Raw genomic sequence first — 17,792 nt, forward strand, 5'->3', positions numbered from 1 at the left:
CAAAAGCAGAGAAATCACTTTGCCAGCAAAGGTCTGTCTAGTCAAGGCTATGGTTTTTCCTGTGGTCATGTATGGATGTGAGAGTTGGACTGTGAAGAAGGCTGAGCGCCGAAGAATTGATGCTTTTGAACTGTGGTGTTGGAGAAGACTCTTGAGAGTCCCTTGGACTGCAAGGAGATCCAACCAGTCCATTCTGAAGGAGATCAACCCTGGAATTTCTTTGGAAGGAATGATGCTAAAGCTGAAACTCCAGTACTTTGGCCACCTCATGTGAAGAGTTGACTCATTGGAAAAGACTCTGATGCTGGGAGGGATTGGGAGCAGGAGGAGAAGAGGACGACAGAGGATGAGATGGCTGGATGGCATCACTGACTCGATGGACGTGAGTGTGGGTGAACTCCGGGAGTTGGTGATGGACAGGGAGGCCTGGCGTGCTGCGATTCATGGGGTCGCAAAGAGTCGGACACGACTGAGCGACTGATCTGATCTGATCAGCTATTGCCATTCTAATCTGTACCTTGACCCCGGATCGCCACAATTTTTGAGCAATTGGTAACTCCTTAGCTGCTGCTGCTGCTGCTGACAGTAGAACATTTAACTATAACAGATTAAATGACTAAATGAATCTTTTGCAAATGAAATAAATGCTGAATCAGGTTGTCATAGTGGGAAGAATGCACAGTAGGTCTGTATCTTGCTTGACCACTGTAGACTACAGAACTCAATTTTGACCTGTTGTCTCTCACCATAAGAACACACCTTGGGGCACTGTATGAGTTCTGATTGCAGCTCCAAAAGTCCTCTTTGGACAACTGTTGGGGGACAGCAGCTGCTCTGCCAAAAGTGCTAAAGCACCATGAGTATCGGCATCTAGTTTAGGAAAAACAGTGCACATGGTAGGCACTCAAACAGTCTTCATTGACTTGAAGGCATGTAACTCCCATAAAATGATATGTAAGACAATTCATCTTCATACATTGTATAAAGATGTTGCTCAGAGCTCTGACTCACTAGGTGAATCATACATTGGGATTTGGTATACACATCAATTCCTTGCCAGGGCCAGCACTTTTACCTGCTTTACCTGGAGAATAGTAACAAATGGCTTGGCACATGTGAACGTGCTTTGTTTGATATGAACCAGCACATGTTATCGAATGTATTCTAGCCTTTCCTGAACAATTGGCGTTTGAGAGTCAACCAAAGAACAAGGGTGGGCTTTTTCCAGTAGTGGGCTTCAGAACAGAGAGGAAATGGATCCATGACAGGCCCAAATTGAATGTTGAACCCACACAACCCGCTCCCTAGAGACATTACTTGAGCAGAAAAGGATGTACATCTGGTACACCCTATCTCCCTTCCAGTCCTCAATGGTTTATTGTCATCAGAAGTCAGCATTTAACTGGTTCTACTGGAAGCTTGGTGAGGGAATTTCCTTCTGAGGACTGTGATCTCCTCTTTCTCTTGGGGAAGGAGTGTCATTTGCAACCTCCTGATGCAGAGGGATATGGTAGGGTAACATTGTGTGGCTACATCCCAAATGTATTCTTTCTACAGGTTTAAGAAAAAAAAGAGACATAATCCAAGTGCTGATGTGATTCATGAATAGAAGATGCAGCTCCTAATGATTTGATGATATGATTTATTGTGTCCCATTCGCATGCACTTAGAAGAACCTATGTATGGAATCAATAGGAGCCATAAAACTAAATCCAAATATATTGCGACCATTTAAAGTTTTAGCCCCCTTGATTATCTTTAATATATACAGCAGATTTGCCAGTATAGATTTTTCATCACCAGCCATCTGGTAAAAATTAGTATGAGATAAATAATTTAGCTTCCTTCTGTTCAGATACAATTTCATTACCCTTTTCCTCAATACTGTGAAAAGTCTTCAGAAATAGTCAGTTGTAAAGTGCTTTTGCATTCTGGCTGAAGCTGAGCCTGGAGGTTCCTGACATGCTGACATTTGACTCTCTTTTCTCTTTGTGCCGTGAAAGGAAGAGCTACCGGTTATTACCAAGTGGCCTCCAGAAAATTTCATACCTGGGGGCAGCCCCTGCTAAGTCACAGGGTGCAGAACCGAGACACAAGGTAGCTGGGATGTTCCAGAAGTGCAAGACATTTTCTTTGAATTTAAAAAATAAGAATAATGCAGAGCCTAAGAAACCCAGGAGAGATTAGTTATATATTCCCTGTGACGCAGTAATTCTCTCTAATCACAGTGAATATCCCAGCCTCTAAAGCATACTAATTGGTTTGGAGGAGATATTTTTCCATTCATAAGAAAAAGCTCTGCTCCTTTTGGTCCTGGCCTTATTTCTCCAATCTGGCTGGAGTTGAGGAATCTTATGCTAGAATTGTAGGAACACATGTGTGAGATTATGGAGGGCCTTGAACGCCAGGCCAGGGAGTTTTGGATTTTATCCTGTAGGCAGCAGGGAGCCATTAAAAGATTTTAAACAGGAGGAATGTAAAAAATAGGACTTGATTTGGATTCGTGTTTAGTATAAAAGTGCAATGATAAGATATATTAAGGGAGTGTTATGGTTCTGTTCACAGCATGAATATAACTGGGGAATTCATCTCTACTAGCTGTCTAGTTCAGCTTTTACAGCATGCAAATTTTCAGGGCCAGCTGTAAGAGCTTGATGGTAAAAGAACAAAGTAAGAATTGATAATGTAAATACAATTGTAAAGAAAGGGACTTTAGTGGTCAAGATCACTGATAACAGAATAATAAGCATTGTAAAGGGTGACTGTAGAATTATTTGTTATTTTGTTGGAGTTCTTTGAAATCACTTCTATGCTATATAATTACCTTAAGTTTTAAGTGTTCCCTGCAGGGATAATTTATGTATTTTGCATTATCATGCAAATGCTTTAACAGTCTACACTGTTGAAAATGAAAGCTGAAAATTATTCCAAATAGATGATGGTTGTGCAAAGCTTATGCAATATTAATCATCTTGATATATTCTCATAGTTTATATTGTATCCTTGCCTTGTGTTTTCAACTCTGGTAATACTTAGGTAACAAATATTTGAAAATTGGAATTTCATATTTTGATAAAGAACTGTATTTATTTCAAAATTGAATGACATCAAAACCCTTTTAAAAAATGAATCTAAAAATGCTGCAGTATTTCAGGAAATCCAGAACAGACCAAATTTAATTTAATCTAAGCTACTGAAAGCTCATTTATAAATTGTAGCTGGATACTCGGTCTAAACACTGTTGTAAAGCGTTCGTTTTCCACCGTGGTTTCTCTCAAACAATAGTATCAGGTGATGAGGAGCATAAACAGCATCACAGGTGACAAGAGTTTGGTCATAAATAGGGAACTGTTGTCTTGTTTACTGCGCCATAGTTACACATCTGAACATTACGTCCCTCTTATGAAAATATAATTCACTTTATGATAACAACATTCATATATCAAAGTGTCTTATTTTAATGAACTTTATACTAATCCTGAGTTTCTCCAAAGACCTGGACTTCCTTTTTCTTTTCCTTCAGAGATGGATGTGCTTTCCACAGAGGAAAATCTCTAGGAAGAAATAGGTTTATTTGTTTATCAGGCTCCTCTATAGATGATGACTTTACAGAAGAACAACCTGCCCTGGGTGACTTCTCAGATTTTACCCTGAGGTCTGAGCACAACCTGGAATTTGGACAGGAGACAGATTTTCTCCAACAAGAGAGATGGCTCACTTTCTCACCCTCTCCATGTACGGTGGGGGTGGGTGGAGTCCGGATGGGGAACGGCAGGCATTTCTCAAAGGCCTCAGGATTATAGAACTGGGAAAAAGAAGAACTTGCCACCTTGACTTTTTCTCTTCTCACTTCTTGTCTTTCTCTGTCTCTTTGTCTGCCCCACTCCCGCTTCTCTTTTTATGTCTGTCTGTCTCTTGAGAGGGCTTCCCTGGTGGCTCAGATGGTAAAGCGTCTGCTTGCAATGCAGGAGACCAGGGTTCGATTCCTGGGTCAGGAAGATCCCCTGGAGAAGGAAATGGCAATCCACTCCAGCACTCTTGCCTGGAAAATCCCGTGGACAGAGGAGTCTGATAGGCTACAGTCCATGGGGTCGCAAAGACATACAGACACAGGACTCCGATCAGGCTGATTTCTATTTTGCTATATCAGTTACCCACCTCTTAGCAGCAGCAGCAGCAGTAGCACCTAAAGAGGCAGAAGGCTAATGTCAGTAAAAGTTCTCTGGGGTCATCCCCTAAGAACTCTTGAGTGTAGAGAGGTCCCTGAAAAGAAAAGAAAAGCAGCACTCAAATGTACTGAAATTCAGACATGAATATTTTGCCATAGAAGAATCAAGTTTTCATGGCATAAACTAAGAGAATGTTCCATGGACACATTACTTAAGATTCATGGAATGTTGCCTGGCAGGACTGACTTGTGCTCTGAGTTAAAGCTATTCCTTTCCTCTGCAGCCCAGGGCCAGTTAGCACTGCTGGGTCCTCGGTGTTTTTCAGCTCTGGAAACATCTTAGAGATCAAGTTGCCTGAAAATAAGGGTCTCTCGCACGTCAACATGGCTTCCCAGGTGGCTCAGTGGTAAGGATCCATCTGTCAATGCAAGAAATGTGGGTTCAATCCCTGGTTTGGGAAGATCCCCTGGAGAAGGAAATGGCTCCAGTATTTTTGCCTGAAGAATTCTATGGATGGAGGAGCCTGGTAGGCTACAGTTGCAGAGAGACAGGACTGAGTGACTGAGCACACACATACACACACGCATGTCAACACCGGCTACCTTAAACAGATTCCTGCTTCCTCTAGAAGGAGTTGCCTCCCTGCTCTGGATTCATTCTCTAAATGAAAGTGTGAAAGCCAGATTCCAATGCATTAATATCTCTGGTTTCATTTCTTCAACTGTAAAAAAAAAAAAAGTCTACCAAATCCATTGTAATCATTACCTTTCTTATTGTCATCATTATAAAAATGTCCCTTATCTGTCACTCGAATGTCATTAACTATTGAAGCATTTGTAGGAAACTGTTAAAGTAGTTGCTGCTTAAACATAAGGAGCTATTAGAGTTTTCAGGATTGTTGTTATTAGTAACCTACATGATGAAAGTAGAACTAGCAAAACAGTGGTTTAGAACAAAAGAAATGGAATAGTCATGTTGCACTTTTGTGGCATGGTAATTAAAATGAGATGTGTAAATATCACTTGGCCCATTAATACTGGATTATTTCACAAATCTCTTTAATATCATGCAGGTTCACTGATACACATTACAGTAATTCAAATTTTGGAATCTTAGGATATTTTAAGCCCCAAATGAAAGATGAGTGCATTGCCACCCTTGCAAAGGAATCACTAACGAGAGGAGTTCTCACCCATATAGTTCATGTGTAACTTGAAGCTCTGTGAACTGGCAAGGCACTTCTCTACTCCCTGATCAGTTTGAAGTTGGGATGGTCGTGGGGAGGAGACTGCATTGACCTGTCTATCACACGAACAGGAAAGTAAGGCAAGGCCAAGGACCCTATAGTCTGTGAGCACCCCCATGTGTGCTGGCTGCTTTCCGTGCTCTCTGCAGTCCTCCCTGGGAGGCACGTGTTGCTATTCTCCTCTTAGCAATTCAGGATCGGAGCCCAGGTCAGCTGCCCGAAGTCAGAAATCTGGAAAGTTGATGTGGCAGGTTCGAAGCTCTGTGGTGTTCAGAGAGCCAGGACACACGAATCGGAGGAAAGACTGACCCTTCAGCCAACACTGGAACTATTCATTTAGAGGAGAACTGACATCACAGCACTTGTCTAGACAGTGACTGTTGGGGTGAAAGGGTGCACTTGCAGTGGAGTTCATAAGGGAGTGGCTTAGTAAGGGCTTCTTTCCTGTGGTTTTTCTCCCTTGTGAGGTGGGAGAACTCCTCTCTCAGGCCACAGGGAGGTCATTCCATTCTGAAGCTCATACAGAGACCTGCTTTTGAGATTAAATTAGATCATTATATAGGCAAAGGGACTTCCCACAGTGCTCGGTGCACCGTAGGCTCTCAGTAAGGAATAGGTGAGAATGGATTCTTCCATCTGAGTCTTCGGTTAGTGAATAATCATACCACTCAGACTCGTGGTAAGTGACTGTCACAGGCATCCTTTCATTATCTCCTTTCAAGGGGTAAATGTTAGTGGAAATGCGTTCTCTACGTGGAAACAGGACTCTGTACAATTTCCTATCCCCAGAAGTCGTTTGCAGGTGTTATGCGATGTGGTTGTCCCATAGCCTTCTATGACATCTTTCTCATCCTTGGTTTATAGATGAGGCCTTTGCACCTTGCCCTGTGACTCCAGGTTTTCTGGTTTGCAGTGGAAAGCACATATTAGTGACTTCCTTCTGAGCAGAGGCATTGCTTTGCTACCTGTGCAAGAGAAAAGATAAGAAGTCTTCTCTGAAAGTCTTTGAAGAAGTAGACTTCTGGCTATTGTAAATGACTCTGTTCTGCAGAGATAGACCCTATCAAATCTAACTCAACCACTATCCAACACAAATCAGAATTACCACCCTCACAGTGGCCAGATGCACCCACCTGGGTACAATTTTAGTTTTAATAGGCCACCTACCTTGCCAGAGTTTTTTCAGTTGATCTATGCAGAAAGAACCTTTCTTCTTTGCATGACAGTTTGTTGGATGTCTAGGGAAAGTTTTCACAGTTCCCAGGCTTTGAACATTTGGGCAGAAGCTTAGAAGAGCTATCTAAAATACAACCTAAAAGTTTATTCGCTTGGTGACTACAAATTCTTCCAAAGTCATTCTCTTGCTGATGGGTTTAGATCCTGCTCTGAAGACTCCCCAGTGGCTCAAATGGTAAAGAATCTGCCTGCAATGCTGGAGACCTGGGTTTGATCCCTGGGTCAGGAAGATCCCCAGGAGAAGGGAACGGCAAGCCACTCCAGTATTCCTGCCTGGAGAATCCCATGGACAGAGGAGCCTGGTGGGCTACAGTCCATAGGGGTCACAAAGAGTCAGACATGACTGAGTGACTAGCACTTTCACTTTTCTTTCTGAAGTTCTTCTACAGAAGAATCCTGCCACAAATTAGAAAGCATCACAGTAATGGAGAATAGCTAGCTAATAGTCACAGATTAATTCCAGTAACCAGCCAAAAGACAGGAAAGTTTATTTTTAGAGATCATATCTGATATTTGATTCCCCTTTCAAAGCACATAGTTCAGCCCTGCTTATAAGAAAAACCAACACTGCGCGTTAATACACATCATAGACAAAAAAAAGTTGGAGAAAGTTACTTTAGAGAAGTGTTCTTCACTTGAAAAAAAATGCTTTTCCATGCACAGATTTTTGTTCAGCAGTAAGATTTAATCTAGTAAGATTTTTAAAGAAAGTGTGATGGCCACATAGTCTCTGTAATATCTTATGTAAAATGAAATCTCTCTTCTGCTCCCTAATTGGATTCCTAGCCAATCTGTATTCTTCTGCAAGGCTTGGACCAGACTGACACTGTCTTGGACCAATCACACAGCCCTGGAGATGTGTGGCCTATCCCACTTCTTCATCACAAACCTCAGCAAGTTACTTCCATTTCAGAATGTATCTGCTGACCAGGTTTGGAGCTGAGTGAGGCCTTAGGGTCTTTTTTTTCTTTTCTTTTTTTTTAAAAGAATCATTTATTTTTAACCACAACAAAAATCACCCTTCTTAGGCTCTGTAAGGGATGCAGTGTTTTTGTTTTGATTCCTGCTTTATTCTAGCTTATTTCTGTGTATTTTATAAAACGAATTGTAAAATTCAATATTTCATGAGACTGTTCTACAGAAATAGATGAAAATCTAGAACAAGCCAATACAAAGGACTCAGTGAACCCCAGGGCCAAAATGTGGTCATATCTGCATCCTAATTCTGTTTATACAAGCCATTGCTTGACAATCTCGTTAAAATTTCTTTTTTTTTTTTTCATTTTTGTTTGTTAAGAGTTGAAGAAAGGCAATACCGGGGTGCCCTATTTTGTGGACTCAACATAAGGTCAATGAAAATGTCTATTAGATACCTTGGAATACAAAAATGCTACTGAGAAGTTTCACTATAACCATATGAGGAGAAATAGTCCCATGTACATATTCTTAATTATGATTTGTTGCATTGCAAACAGTTGCCAGTTAGCACGTGTACTTTGAAGTCATTTTGTGACGTGGTATTTCATGAAGCCTATTTTTCAGTACTTCATCTCTTTAGTGCTGTGGCTTGAAGCACTGCAGCCTTTTCAGCCGACTGCAGACCAAAATGACAAATGGAAGGAAGCAAAACAGTTTTGGGGGAGCCAAGCTTGGAGGAGAACGCTAAACACTGAGTGTCATTCACGTGCAGTCCTCATTTGGGGCAGAATTTATCTCCTTCCATGGCAATAAAACAAATATAGGCAGATCCTTTCTTTAGAAATTGATTCCAGAGTGCAGAAGAACCTTGAAAAGAAGAGAGAATGTATTTATTTTACCTTGGTTTTCTGGGCATGTATTATCAGAAGTAATCACACATTTCATGTTTATGGGGCTTTACAATTCTCAGAGCTTCTTTCACATACATCATCTCATTGCCTCCTCGTCCAACCATCCAGTACGATCAGCAGGACTGGTCCCCACCCCACCTCCTCACCTTTTTACAGAAATCAAGTGAACAGAATTCAGTTGCAGTCTTTAGCTGTTTGCAGAGCCAAAGACCAAGAGTATGACTTTAATGCCTATATTTTGGTTACCAGAAAATCTCTTTATTCTTGGAGCTTCAGCTTCGGTTTTGTCTTTATTAGTCCCTCTTCTCTTCCTTCCTCTCTGTCTCCCTCCCTCCGTCCTTCCCTTTCTCTCCTCCCTCTGCAGTTTTTTAAATTGAATTTATCTGTAGGCTGCTTTCCTCCTTTTATCACCTACTCTTTCTGCCCTGGCAGGCAAGTTCTGACTTGTCAGTCTCTCCTCTCAAACAGCCCTCTATTCATATCCCACCACGTTTAACCCTTTTTTGGACCTGTATAAGCTATCTCCCAAGTCCTCTTCCTATGAAATCCCATTCTTTTCTTTGTTTATTTCATTAGATATATATTGATCATTGACTCTAAGCCAGGCCCCATGCTCGGAGCTGCCCTCAAGTATTCCACAGTCCAGGGAATATTTGAGTGAACAAACCAAACTCTGTTTATCATGAATTAATAATTTTGTTTAGCTACAGTGAACTGGCTAAGTATTGATTCCTTCTTCTCCAACCTCTCCCTTCCCGTGCTTTGATCTTAGTAATAATGAAGTTCATTCACATCAAATATACCCTGAGAGAGAACATCAAAGTCCTGAATATAATAATTAATCCTGGATTTTGAAATCACCGATAGAAGGGAAGCTTATATAGAGAATATAGGTAGTTACGGGGTCACCCGCTATGGGTATGATTTATATTTTAGATTCTATTTTGTTTTATTTTTTTAAACAGAGTTGAAAATCTAATGTTAATCTGCATATTATTTTCATTAGGCTGGGGAATAATTGACACACACAAGTCAGACCTGTTTGTATAAGCTGCTAACTTTAAATCTAGAAAATAATTGTCATCAGAACATGGCTGAGAATCAGAAGAGTGACCCTTGCTCTTGGCAGTAATTGTTAAATTAATTGGATCGTCAGGCTACTGAAAATGTGGCCAGAAGAGAGAAGGAAGTGAGAGAAGTAAAGGGCGAGATAGATTAGTTATGTTTCTAGAACTTGCTGAAAAGAAGAAATTATGTTTTATTGAGTTCATTTTTAAAAGTTTCTTTAAATGCTCACTCATCGACTTATACACTGTTTTTCTGTGTTCTATGATGCCAATAAAAATGTGACATGTGAATAGAGCAAAATGTATGGAGACACATTCATCTCTACCAGGATTTGTGCAGTTCACATAGTGTCTACATGTGCGAAAACTTATATTCAGTGTTCATGCTTTGTTCAACAGCCTAGGACCTCTGTGTTGCCATTTTATATATGGACAACCTAAGGAGACTCTGCTGGTCTCTTGAGATCCAAGGAAATCAGCACTGCCCTTTTAAAAAAGATTTCTTTTGAGAGAAATGTGTTCAAAGCATTCACGATATTCCTAAATCCTCAAAGCCTGCTAAGGACATCACTTCAGTCATGTCCGACTCTGTGCGACCCGATAGACGGAAGCCCACCAGGCTCCCCCATCCCTGGGATTCTCCAGGCAAGAACACTGGAGTGCGTTGCCATTTCCTTCTCCAGTGCATGAAAGTGAAAAGTGAAAGTGAAGTCACTCAGTCGTGTCCGTCTCCTCGCGACCTCATGGACTGCAGCCCACCAGGCTCCTCCACCCATGGGATTTTCCAGGCAAGAGTACTGGAGTGGGTGCCATTGCCTTCTCCCCCTCAAAGCCTAGTGAGGTACAAACTCAAGTAGAACACTGCCACCCTGTCGGTTGGTAGCATAGCTGCAAGTACAAAAGCTGGGGGCAAAAGTATGAAAACGCTGCTATTACGGTGTGTGTTTGCCAAATGACTTTTTTTTTTTAATGTGGACCATTTTTAAAGTCTTTATTGAATTTGTTAGAATATTGCTTCTGTTTTATGTTTTGGTTATTTGGCTGGTGGGATCTTAGCTCCCCAACTAGGGATCGAATGCATACCTGTCAGATTGGAAAGTGAAGCCTTAACCACTGGACCACCACAGAAGCCCACCCCCCACCCCCACAATGACTTCTTTTAATCAAGAAGGCACTTAGCCATGGGTGTGTGCACTGTGGTATTGTGGACGTGTTTAGCATGTGGAGATGATGTACATGATATACAGATGGTTTTGAGCTCTTGCCATTTGGGTTATGGCTCTACTGGAGGAGGGCATGGCAACCCACTCCAGTATTCTTGCCTGGAGAATTCCACGGATAGTGGAGCCTGGCAGGCTACAGTCCATGGGATTGCTAAGAGTCGGACATGACCGAATGACTAACACTTTGACTTTCTTGAGGATATAGCTTCACATCCCCTGCGGAGTGATGAGGCCCTTAGTAGGCTCCCTTCAGGGAAGCTACCATCACAGCCCATGCTTCTTCTGACCTGGCCCCAGCTCCAAGAGGCCAGAGAGCTATTTTATCCCCTCCATCCTGTGCCCTTGGTGCCAGAGGCAACTCAAGGCACCAGGGTAAATTGCTATCCCAGGTCCAGAGCCTTTCTTCTGGGACAGAGTTGCTTTCTAGCACACCATTGGATCTGGGGGGCTCTTTGTGTATATCCTGCATTATTGATTGCATGAATGCCTTATTCACTTGATTGTTAAAGTCTGTGTGGAAGTCTAATATGCCCCACTGAGGGCAGCTGACCATCACCATCTGTAGCTCTAAGTATTCTCTAATATGCTCTATTGACCTGATGTTGAGGGTTTCAGATGTTTTCATCTTGTTAGTGGTAAACCTTCAAAGACCTATATTGCCCTTAATAGTGAATTAATTGGTTAAAAATAATTGTACTGTTAGGTTTTGCTCCTGGATCTGTTCATTCTGCAAATGTAGATTTTTCATTCTTTACTCAAAATATAATCACTGTCATTAACTGGTATGGATTCTGTGGATAAAAAAGTTAGGTAATCACTGAGGAAAAAACTAACCTTGAACTTTAAGGGGAATAGAGAGGATGATTACAGAAAAGAGTTGAGAAAGATTGAATTTTTTTTCAGAGTTATTCCTCTGAACCTTACTAACATTATTCCTCTGAAATAAGTATAGATATGCAAGAGAGGTAAACAACTTTTAAGAGAAATCAATGCATGAAAGGTTAGAAGACATAAAGCACCTTTTCTTTTGTACTCATGCCAAGTAATTTCTTCGTGGCTGTGCAGGGAATGCTTGACATCTTTTTAATTCATTTATTATGATAGCCAGTATTTATCTAATGCCTATTCAATACAGAGTACAGTGAGTGCTGCCTCTATTTCATGCCTACTAAGTGTCAAGGCCACTGTGGTACCTTTTTTCCCAGACCAATAATAATCATCTCCAGATCAATCAAAGACTGATTGCTTGCCAGAGGTCTACTTGGTATTCTGTGAATAAGGCTTCTCTGGTTAGGGTTCAATCCGATTTCTATTATTTCTGTGAACCGCTGCTGAGACACAGAGATGTAGCTCTACCCCTCTTCCCTTTGGTGGCCCTTCCTGTGTTGGGTGGGATGTTCACATCTTTCCACATTTGATAAAAATCAAGCCTCTTCTGCCTACTCATTTCAGCACTGGATAAAATGACAGTGTCACACACCGAGAACAGAACACTGCTTTGGTTGCTTCAACATTCTTTTTTTGGCCTCATTTTCCTCCCTCTCTACTGAGTTCTTGAGTCCAAATTTAGTGGTGATGACTAAGAAATTGCCAGGATGTGACAGAGCATTCAGTTCATTGAGTCCTTCCTTGTCATTTTCCAATAGTTGTAACAATTGCCAAGTTGTTTTTTTTTTCCTCCGCATGTTGGAGGTGCCAGTATCTGTGTAGTATCTGTTATTCTGAACAGATTTGAAGTCACACAAACAGGATTTGTCCCTGAAATGACAGCCTCCATCTACATACAGCTGATTTCATTCTGTGGTATTCAGGAAATTCCCTGCAGACTTCTTACTGGGTTGATACTTTTGAATCCCGGTGTTTCCAATACGTCAATCTGAACCTCTGCAATGCAAATCCTGTAAACCATCGGTCCCCAATCTTTTTGGCACCAGGGACTGGTTTCGTGGAAGAGAGTTTTTTCCAAAGACAGGGCTGGGGAGGGAGCGGGGCATGGTTTCAGGATGATTCTCTTAAGAAGTGCACAACCTCGGTCCTTTGCATGCGCACTTCACAGTAGTCTTCGCCCCCCTATGACAATCTAATGTCACTGCTGATCTGACAGGAGGCAGAGCTCAGGCAGTAATGTGAGTAATGGGGAGTGGCTGTAAATACAGATGAAGCTTCGCTTGCTCACCTCCTTCTCTGCAGCCCAATTCCTAACAGACCACAGAGTAGTGCTGGTCTGTGGCCCAGGTGTTGGGGACCCCTGCTGTAAACAATAACTGGATGGTTTACTGTGTTCAGTAAACTAGGCAATATGATCAGTCACTGATGGCTGAAAGGCAGATTCAGAAATAAAAGACAAGTTCCTTGTCTTCCAGAGCCAAGCATGCACATGTCCGAGTCACGGGGCCATGCCAGAGATGGAGATAAGAGTTCCTGGGAACACAAATATATGTGTCATCGGTTCTGATTTCAGTCAGTTCAGTTCAGTCGCTCAGTTGTGTCTGACTCTTTGCAATCCCATGAATTGCAGCACACCAGGCCTCCCTGTCCATCACCAACTCCCGGAGTTCACTCAGACTCATGTCCATCGAGTCAGTGATGCCATCCAGTCGTCTCATCCTCTGTCGTCCCCTTCTCCTCCTGCCCCCAATCCCTCTCAGCATCAGAGTCTTTTCCAATGAGTTAACTCTTCACATGAGGTGGCCAAAGTACTGAAGTTTCAGCTTTAGCATCATTCCTTCCAATGAACACCCAGGACTGATTTCTTTGAGAATGGACTGGTTGGATCTCCTTGCAGTCCAAGGGACTCTCAAGAGTCTTCTCCAACACCACAGTTCAAAAGCATCAATTCTTCAGCACTCAGCTTTCTTCACAGTCCAACTCTCACATCCATACATGACCACTGGGAAAACCACAGCCTTGACTAGATGGACCTTTGTTGGCAAAGTAATGTCTCTGCTTTTGAATATGCTTTCTAGGTTGGTCATAACTTTCCTTCCAAGGAGTAAGCGTCTTTTAATTTCATGGCTGCAGTCACCATCTGCAGTGATTTTGGAGCCCAGAAAAATAAAGTCTGACACTGTTTCCACTGTTTCCCCATCTATTTCCCATGAAGTGATGGGACCAGATGCCATGATCTTCGTTTTCTGAATGTTGAGCTTTAAGCCAACTTTTTCACTCTCCTCTTTCACTTTCATCAAGAGGCTTTTTAGTTCCTCTTCACTTTCTGCCATAAGGGTGGTGTCATCTGCATATCTGAGGTTATTGATATTTCTCCCGGCAATCTTGATTCCAGCTTGTGCTTCTTCCAGCCCAGCGTTTCTCATGATGTACTCTGCATAGAAGTTAAATAAGCAGGGTGACAATATACAGCCTTGACGTACTCCTTTTCCTATTTGGAACCAGTCTGTTGTTCCATGTCCAGTTCTAACTGTTGCTTCCTGACCTGCATACAAATTTCTCAAGAGGCAGGTCAGGTGGTCTGGTATTCCCATCTCTTTCAGAATTTTCCACAGTTTATTGTGATCCACACAGTCAAAGGCTTTGGCATAGTCAGTAAAGCAGAAATAGATGTTTTTCTGGAACTCTCTTGCTTTTTCCATGATCCAGCGGATGTTGGCAATTTGATCTCTGGTTCCTCTGCCTTTTCTAAAACCAGCTTGAACATCTGGAAGTTCACAGTTCATGTATTGCTGAAGCCTGGCTTGGAGAATTTTGAGCATTACTTTACTAGCATGTGAGATGAGTGCAATTGTGCGGCAGTTTGAGCATTCTTTGGCATTGCCTTTCTTTGGGATTGGAATGAAAACTGACCTTTTCCAGTCCTGTGGCCACTGCTGAGTTTTCCAAATGTGCTGGCATATTGAGTGCAGCACTTTCACAGCATCATCTTTCAGGATTTGAAATAGCTCAACTGGAATTGCATCACCTCCTCTAGCTTTGTTTAGGAGAGGTCATATATGATTTCAGGGGCAGTCATATTTGAGCTCAACCTTGAGGAATGACAGGAAAGCCAGTTGGTAGAGAGATCCAGGAAATGACATGAATGGGGTCTATAAAGGCACAAAGGCACAGACTGAAGGCATGGTAATGACTACATTGTGGAGAATTTTAAATGCCACATGGAGTTGTCATTTTACTCTAGGCAAGGCTAAACCAACATTCTATGCAATCGTGCTCATCCCTGGAGAACACGTGGAGACTATTTTAGTCATATTTCTTTGTAGGCATACCTTGGCTTTCCCTGTGTTGAGAATTCTACAAAGAGGAGTGTTCACAGCCCATAAATAGAACGCTTTGGTTCCTACCCTGTGATAGTTGCCTTCAAAGTACATTGCTTCTTGAGTAGGTTGAATTTGTGTGAGTCTTCTGAGTCTCTACTAAGTATGCCCCTAGGCTGAAATTATCCCAAAAGATGACTCTGTTCCAGGCGCTCTGGAAGCCAGATGGAAGAACCAGTGAAATTACTGAGTGAAACAGATTTTGTGGATTTCCAGAAAAAAGAAAAGTGTTCAATTATTTAACATTAAGAAAAAAAGCTGCCTCATTTGAGGAATCTGTCTCTCTTCGCTGAAGTGATTCTCTGATACTGTTGCTCAGATAGTATACTTTGCTTGGAATGCTACCTAACATGAAAATGAAGGTAAGTATCGTTCACAAAGGACAGGTGTCCGGAGAGATTGCAATATTTTGTTGCAAGGTGGGTTTTTTTTTTTTTCAGGTTTTATCAAAACTTATTCCTGATAAGATCCCAGCAAAATAGCAAGAATCAAAGGGCATCCTTGGTGTCACTGTCATAGGAAACTCACTTAGCATTTTCCTCATTATCTTGGACTCCAAGTGGACCCACTGCCACCCTGCAGATTATTTAGAGGTTAAAATATGCTGTTCATTTCATTGTCTACAAATGGATATTTTACATAGCTATTTATTGTATAATGCACATATTGCAAAGCTTAAAAGAAGGTTTTCTGGTTTTGTTTGTTTTCAGAAACAGTCTGTTGGGTCAGGAACCTTTCATTTGTATGGGGAAGTCCAAAGAAAACATGGTCACGTACATGGCAGAAAATCACATTGTCAGGTTCAAAATCCCCTGGGGTGCTCTCCCATGTCTGCTCTCTCATGTCTGCAAGTAAATTCCTTGCTTCTATATTGATTTGTGTGAAATGTTACTGTAAGGCAAGGATGGGGTGATGAGGGACTTTTTTTTTTTCTGTTTTTAAGTCAAGGTCCAATGATCTGAAAATTTCAGTTTAGTTTATCTAAAAGTGAAAGTTAGTCTTTCTTAGTAGCATCTCTTTAAAAATCTAGGCATTCAGCATTGTAACACTGTAACACAGATTTCAGCCTGGGGTGATTGAAAATTATAGCATATAGTAACTGGACAATCTATGAAAATTAAGTATAAGGATGAGATGTTTATTTCTCAAATTTAATCTTGAAAGGAACAAAGCTCCATGTGACAGTGTTATGCTTGTCTCTTCAATCTTTGGCTCCTCTATTTGTCCAATACATTACACTTATGTGACTGGTTCTCAGTTTTCCATTACCTTATTACAAAGAGAGCTAATTATTGATCAGTAGCCCTTGCAGTTAGGGCTTTTTATAAAGCATCACATGAAATGTTATATATAGTCTCAGTTTCCAATGATAATAGTTTCTGCTGTTAAAATAGAATGCCAGTCTTAACAAGCTTTAACAAAGTATGTCCTAAACTCCTGAAGGGCAATACCATATGGTTCTCCATGAAATTCATAGCTGTAAATATTGAGCTTTTGTTTATTTACTTTTCTTGTAGGAACATTTCACACCTGAGTGCAAATTCAAAGAATCAGTGTTTGAAAATTATTACGTGACATATTCATCGATGATATACCGTCAGCAGCAGTCAGGCCGAGGGTGGTATCTGGGTCTGAACAAAGAAGGAGAGATCATGAAAGGAAACCATGTAAAGAAGAACAAGCCTGCAGCTCACTTTCTGCCCAAACCACTGAAAGGTAAACTCGAGAGTATACCAGCTGTGGATGAAATGAGTATCGGTATGGAAATTAATCCTTTATTTTGAAAGTGGAACCTAATCCTTCCATCCTGAGGCATTTATACAAAAATTTGGTAAAATTTTACACTTAAAAAGAACATTAAAGCGTAGATGGGAACATCTAATCTCCTGATGGGAGTTGACCAAAAAGTGTATTTTGGCCAAATCCAAATGAACTTTTGGCCAACCCAATATATCTACATGTGGTAACACCTTACTTATGTGGAAATAGCTTAATTGCTAACTCCCGGACAGCCAAGAACCTCAAGATAGGCCAAAATAGTTAGAAATACAGATGCTCAAATGCGTGCACACTTAACACTTATTGGAAACCTCCTTGGGCCCAACAATGTTGTCCCAACAGTTTTCCTTCACAGTTTTGTTTTTCGGTCATTATTAGAAGCCTGGTGGCAAGTGAGAGGGCTTCCATCGTGGCTCAATTGGTAAAGAATTTGCCTCCAATGCAGGAGATGTGGGTTTGATCCCTGGATTGGGAAGATTCCCCTGGAGGAGTGCATGGTCACCTACTCCAGTATTCTTGCCTGGAGAATTCTATGGACAGAGGAGCCTGGTGGGCTGCAGTCCATGGGGTCACAAAGAGTTGGACACGAATGAGAAACTAACACACACACACACACACAGAGAGAGCAAGTGAGAAAGTTTGAGGGATAGGAATGGGCTACAGGAAGTAGGGATGACAGAAGGAGTGAGACACAGTGGAAAGGGGATAGAAAATCCAGACAAAGCAGAGCAAGCCCTTCAAGAGGTTACTGGCTCGAGGTTAGAAGAGCAGTTTACCAGAGGGGCAGTCTGCCCAGTCAAGTCACCACAGCGCCCTTTGACAGCACATTTTCTGGAGCCAGATTACTTGAATCCTCCTGCAATGCAGGAGACCTGGGTTCAATCTCTAGGTTGGGAAGGTCCTCTGGAGAAGGGAAAGGCTACCTGCTCCAGTATTCTGTCCTAGATGATTCCATGGACTGTGTAGTCCATGGGG

The 17,792-nt window shown here is 41.7% G+C and overlaps 1 protein-coding gene across 4 annotated transcripts in view; it reads left to right on the plus strand.

Annotated features, from left to right (window-relative positions):
• The window catches only part of FGF13 (fibroblast growth factor 13), a 542,346-nt gene that overhangs the window by 522,892 nt on the left and 1,662 nt on the right, over positions 1-17,792 (plus strand). For all 4 annotated transcript variants that reach the window (XM_086386532.1, XM_086386530.1, XM_086386533.1 and 1 more), the window contains one exon: positions 16,556-16,754. In XM_086386532.1, coding sequence (XP_086242658.1) covers positions 16,556-16,754 — 199 coding nt within the window. The remainder of the gene's footprint in view (positions 1-16,555; positions 16,755-17,792) is intronic.

This window comes from Bos grunniens, chromosome X (assembly GCF_055505025.1).
Source record: "Bos grunniens cultivar Pamir isolate PY7600 chromosome X, Bosgru_T2T1.0, whole genome shotgun sequence".
Lineage (NCBI taxonomy): Eukaryota > Metazoa > Chordata > Mammalia > Artiodactyla > Bovidae > Bos > Bos grunniens.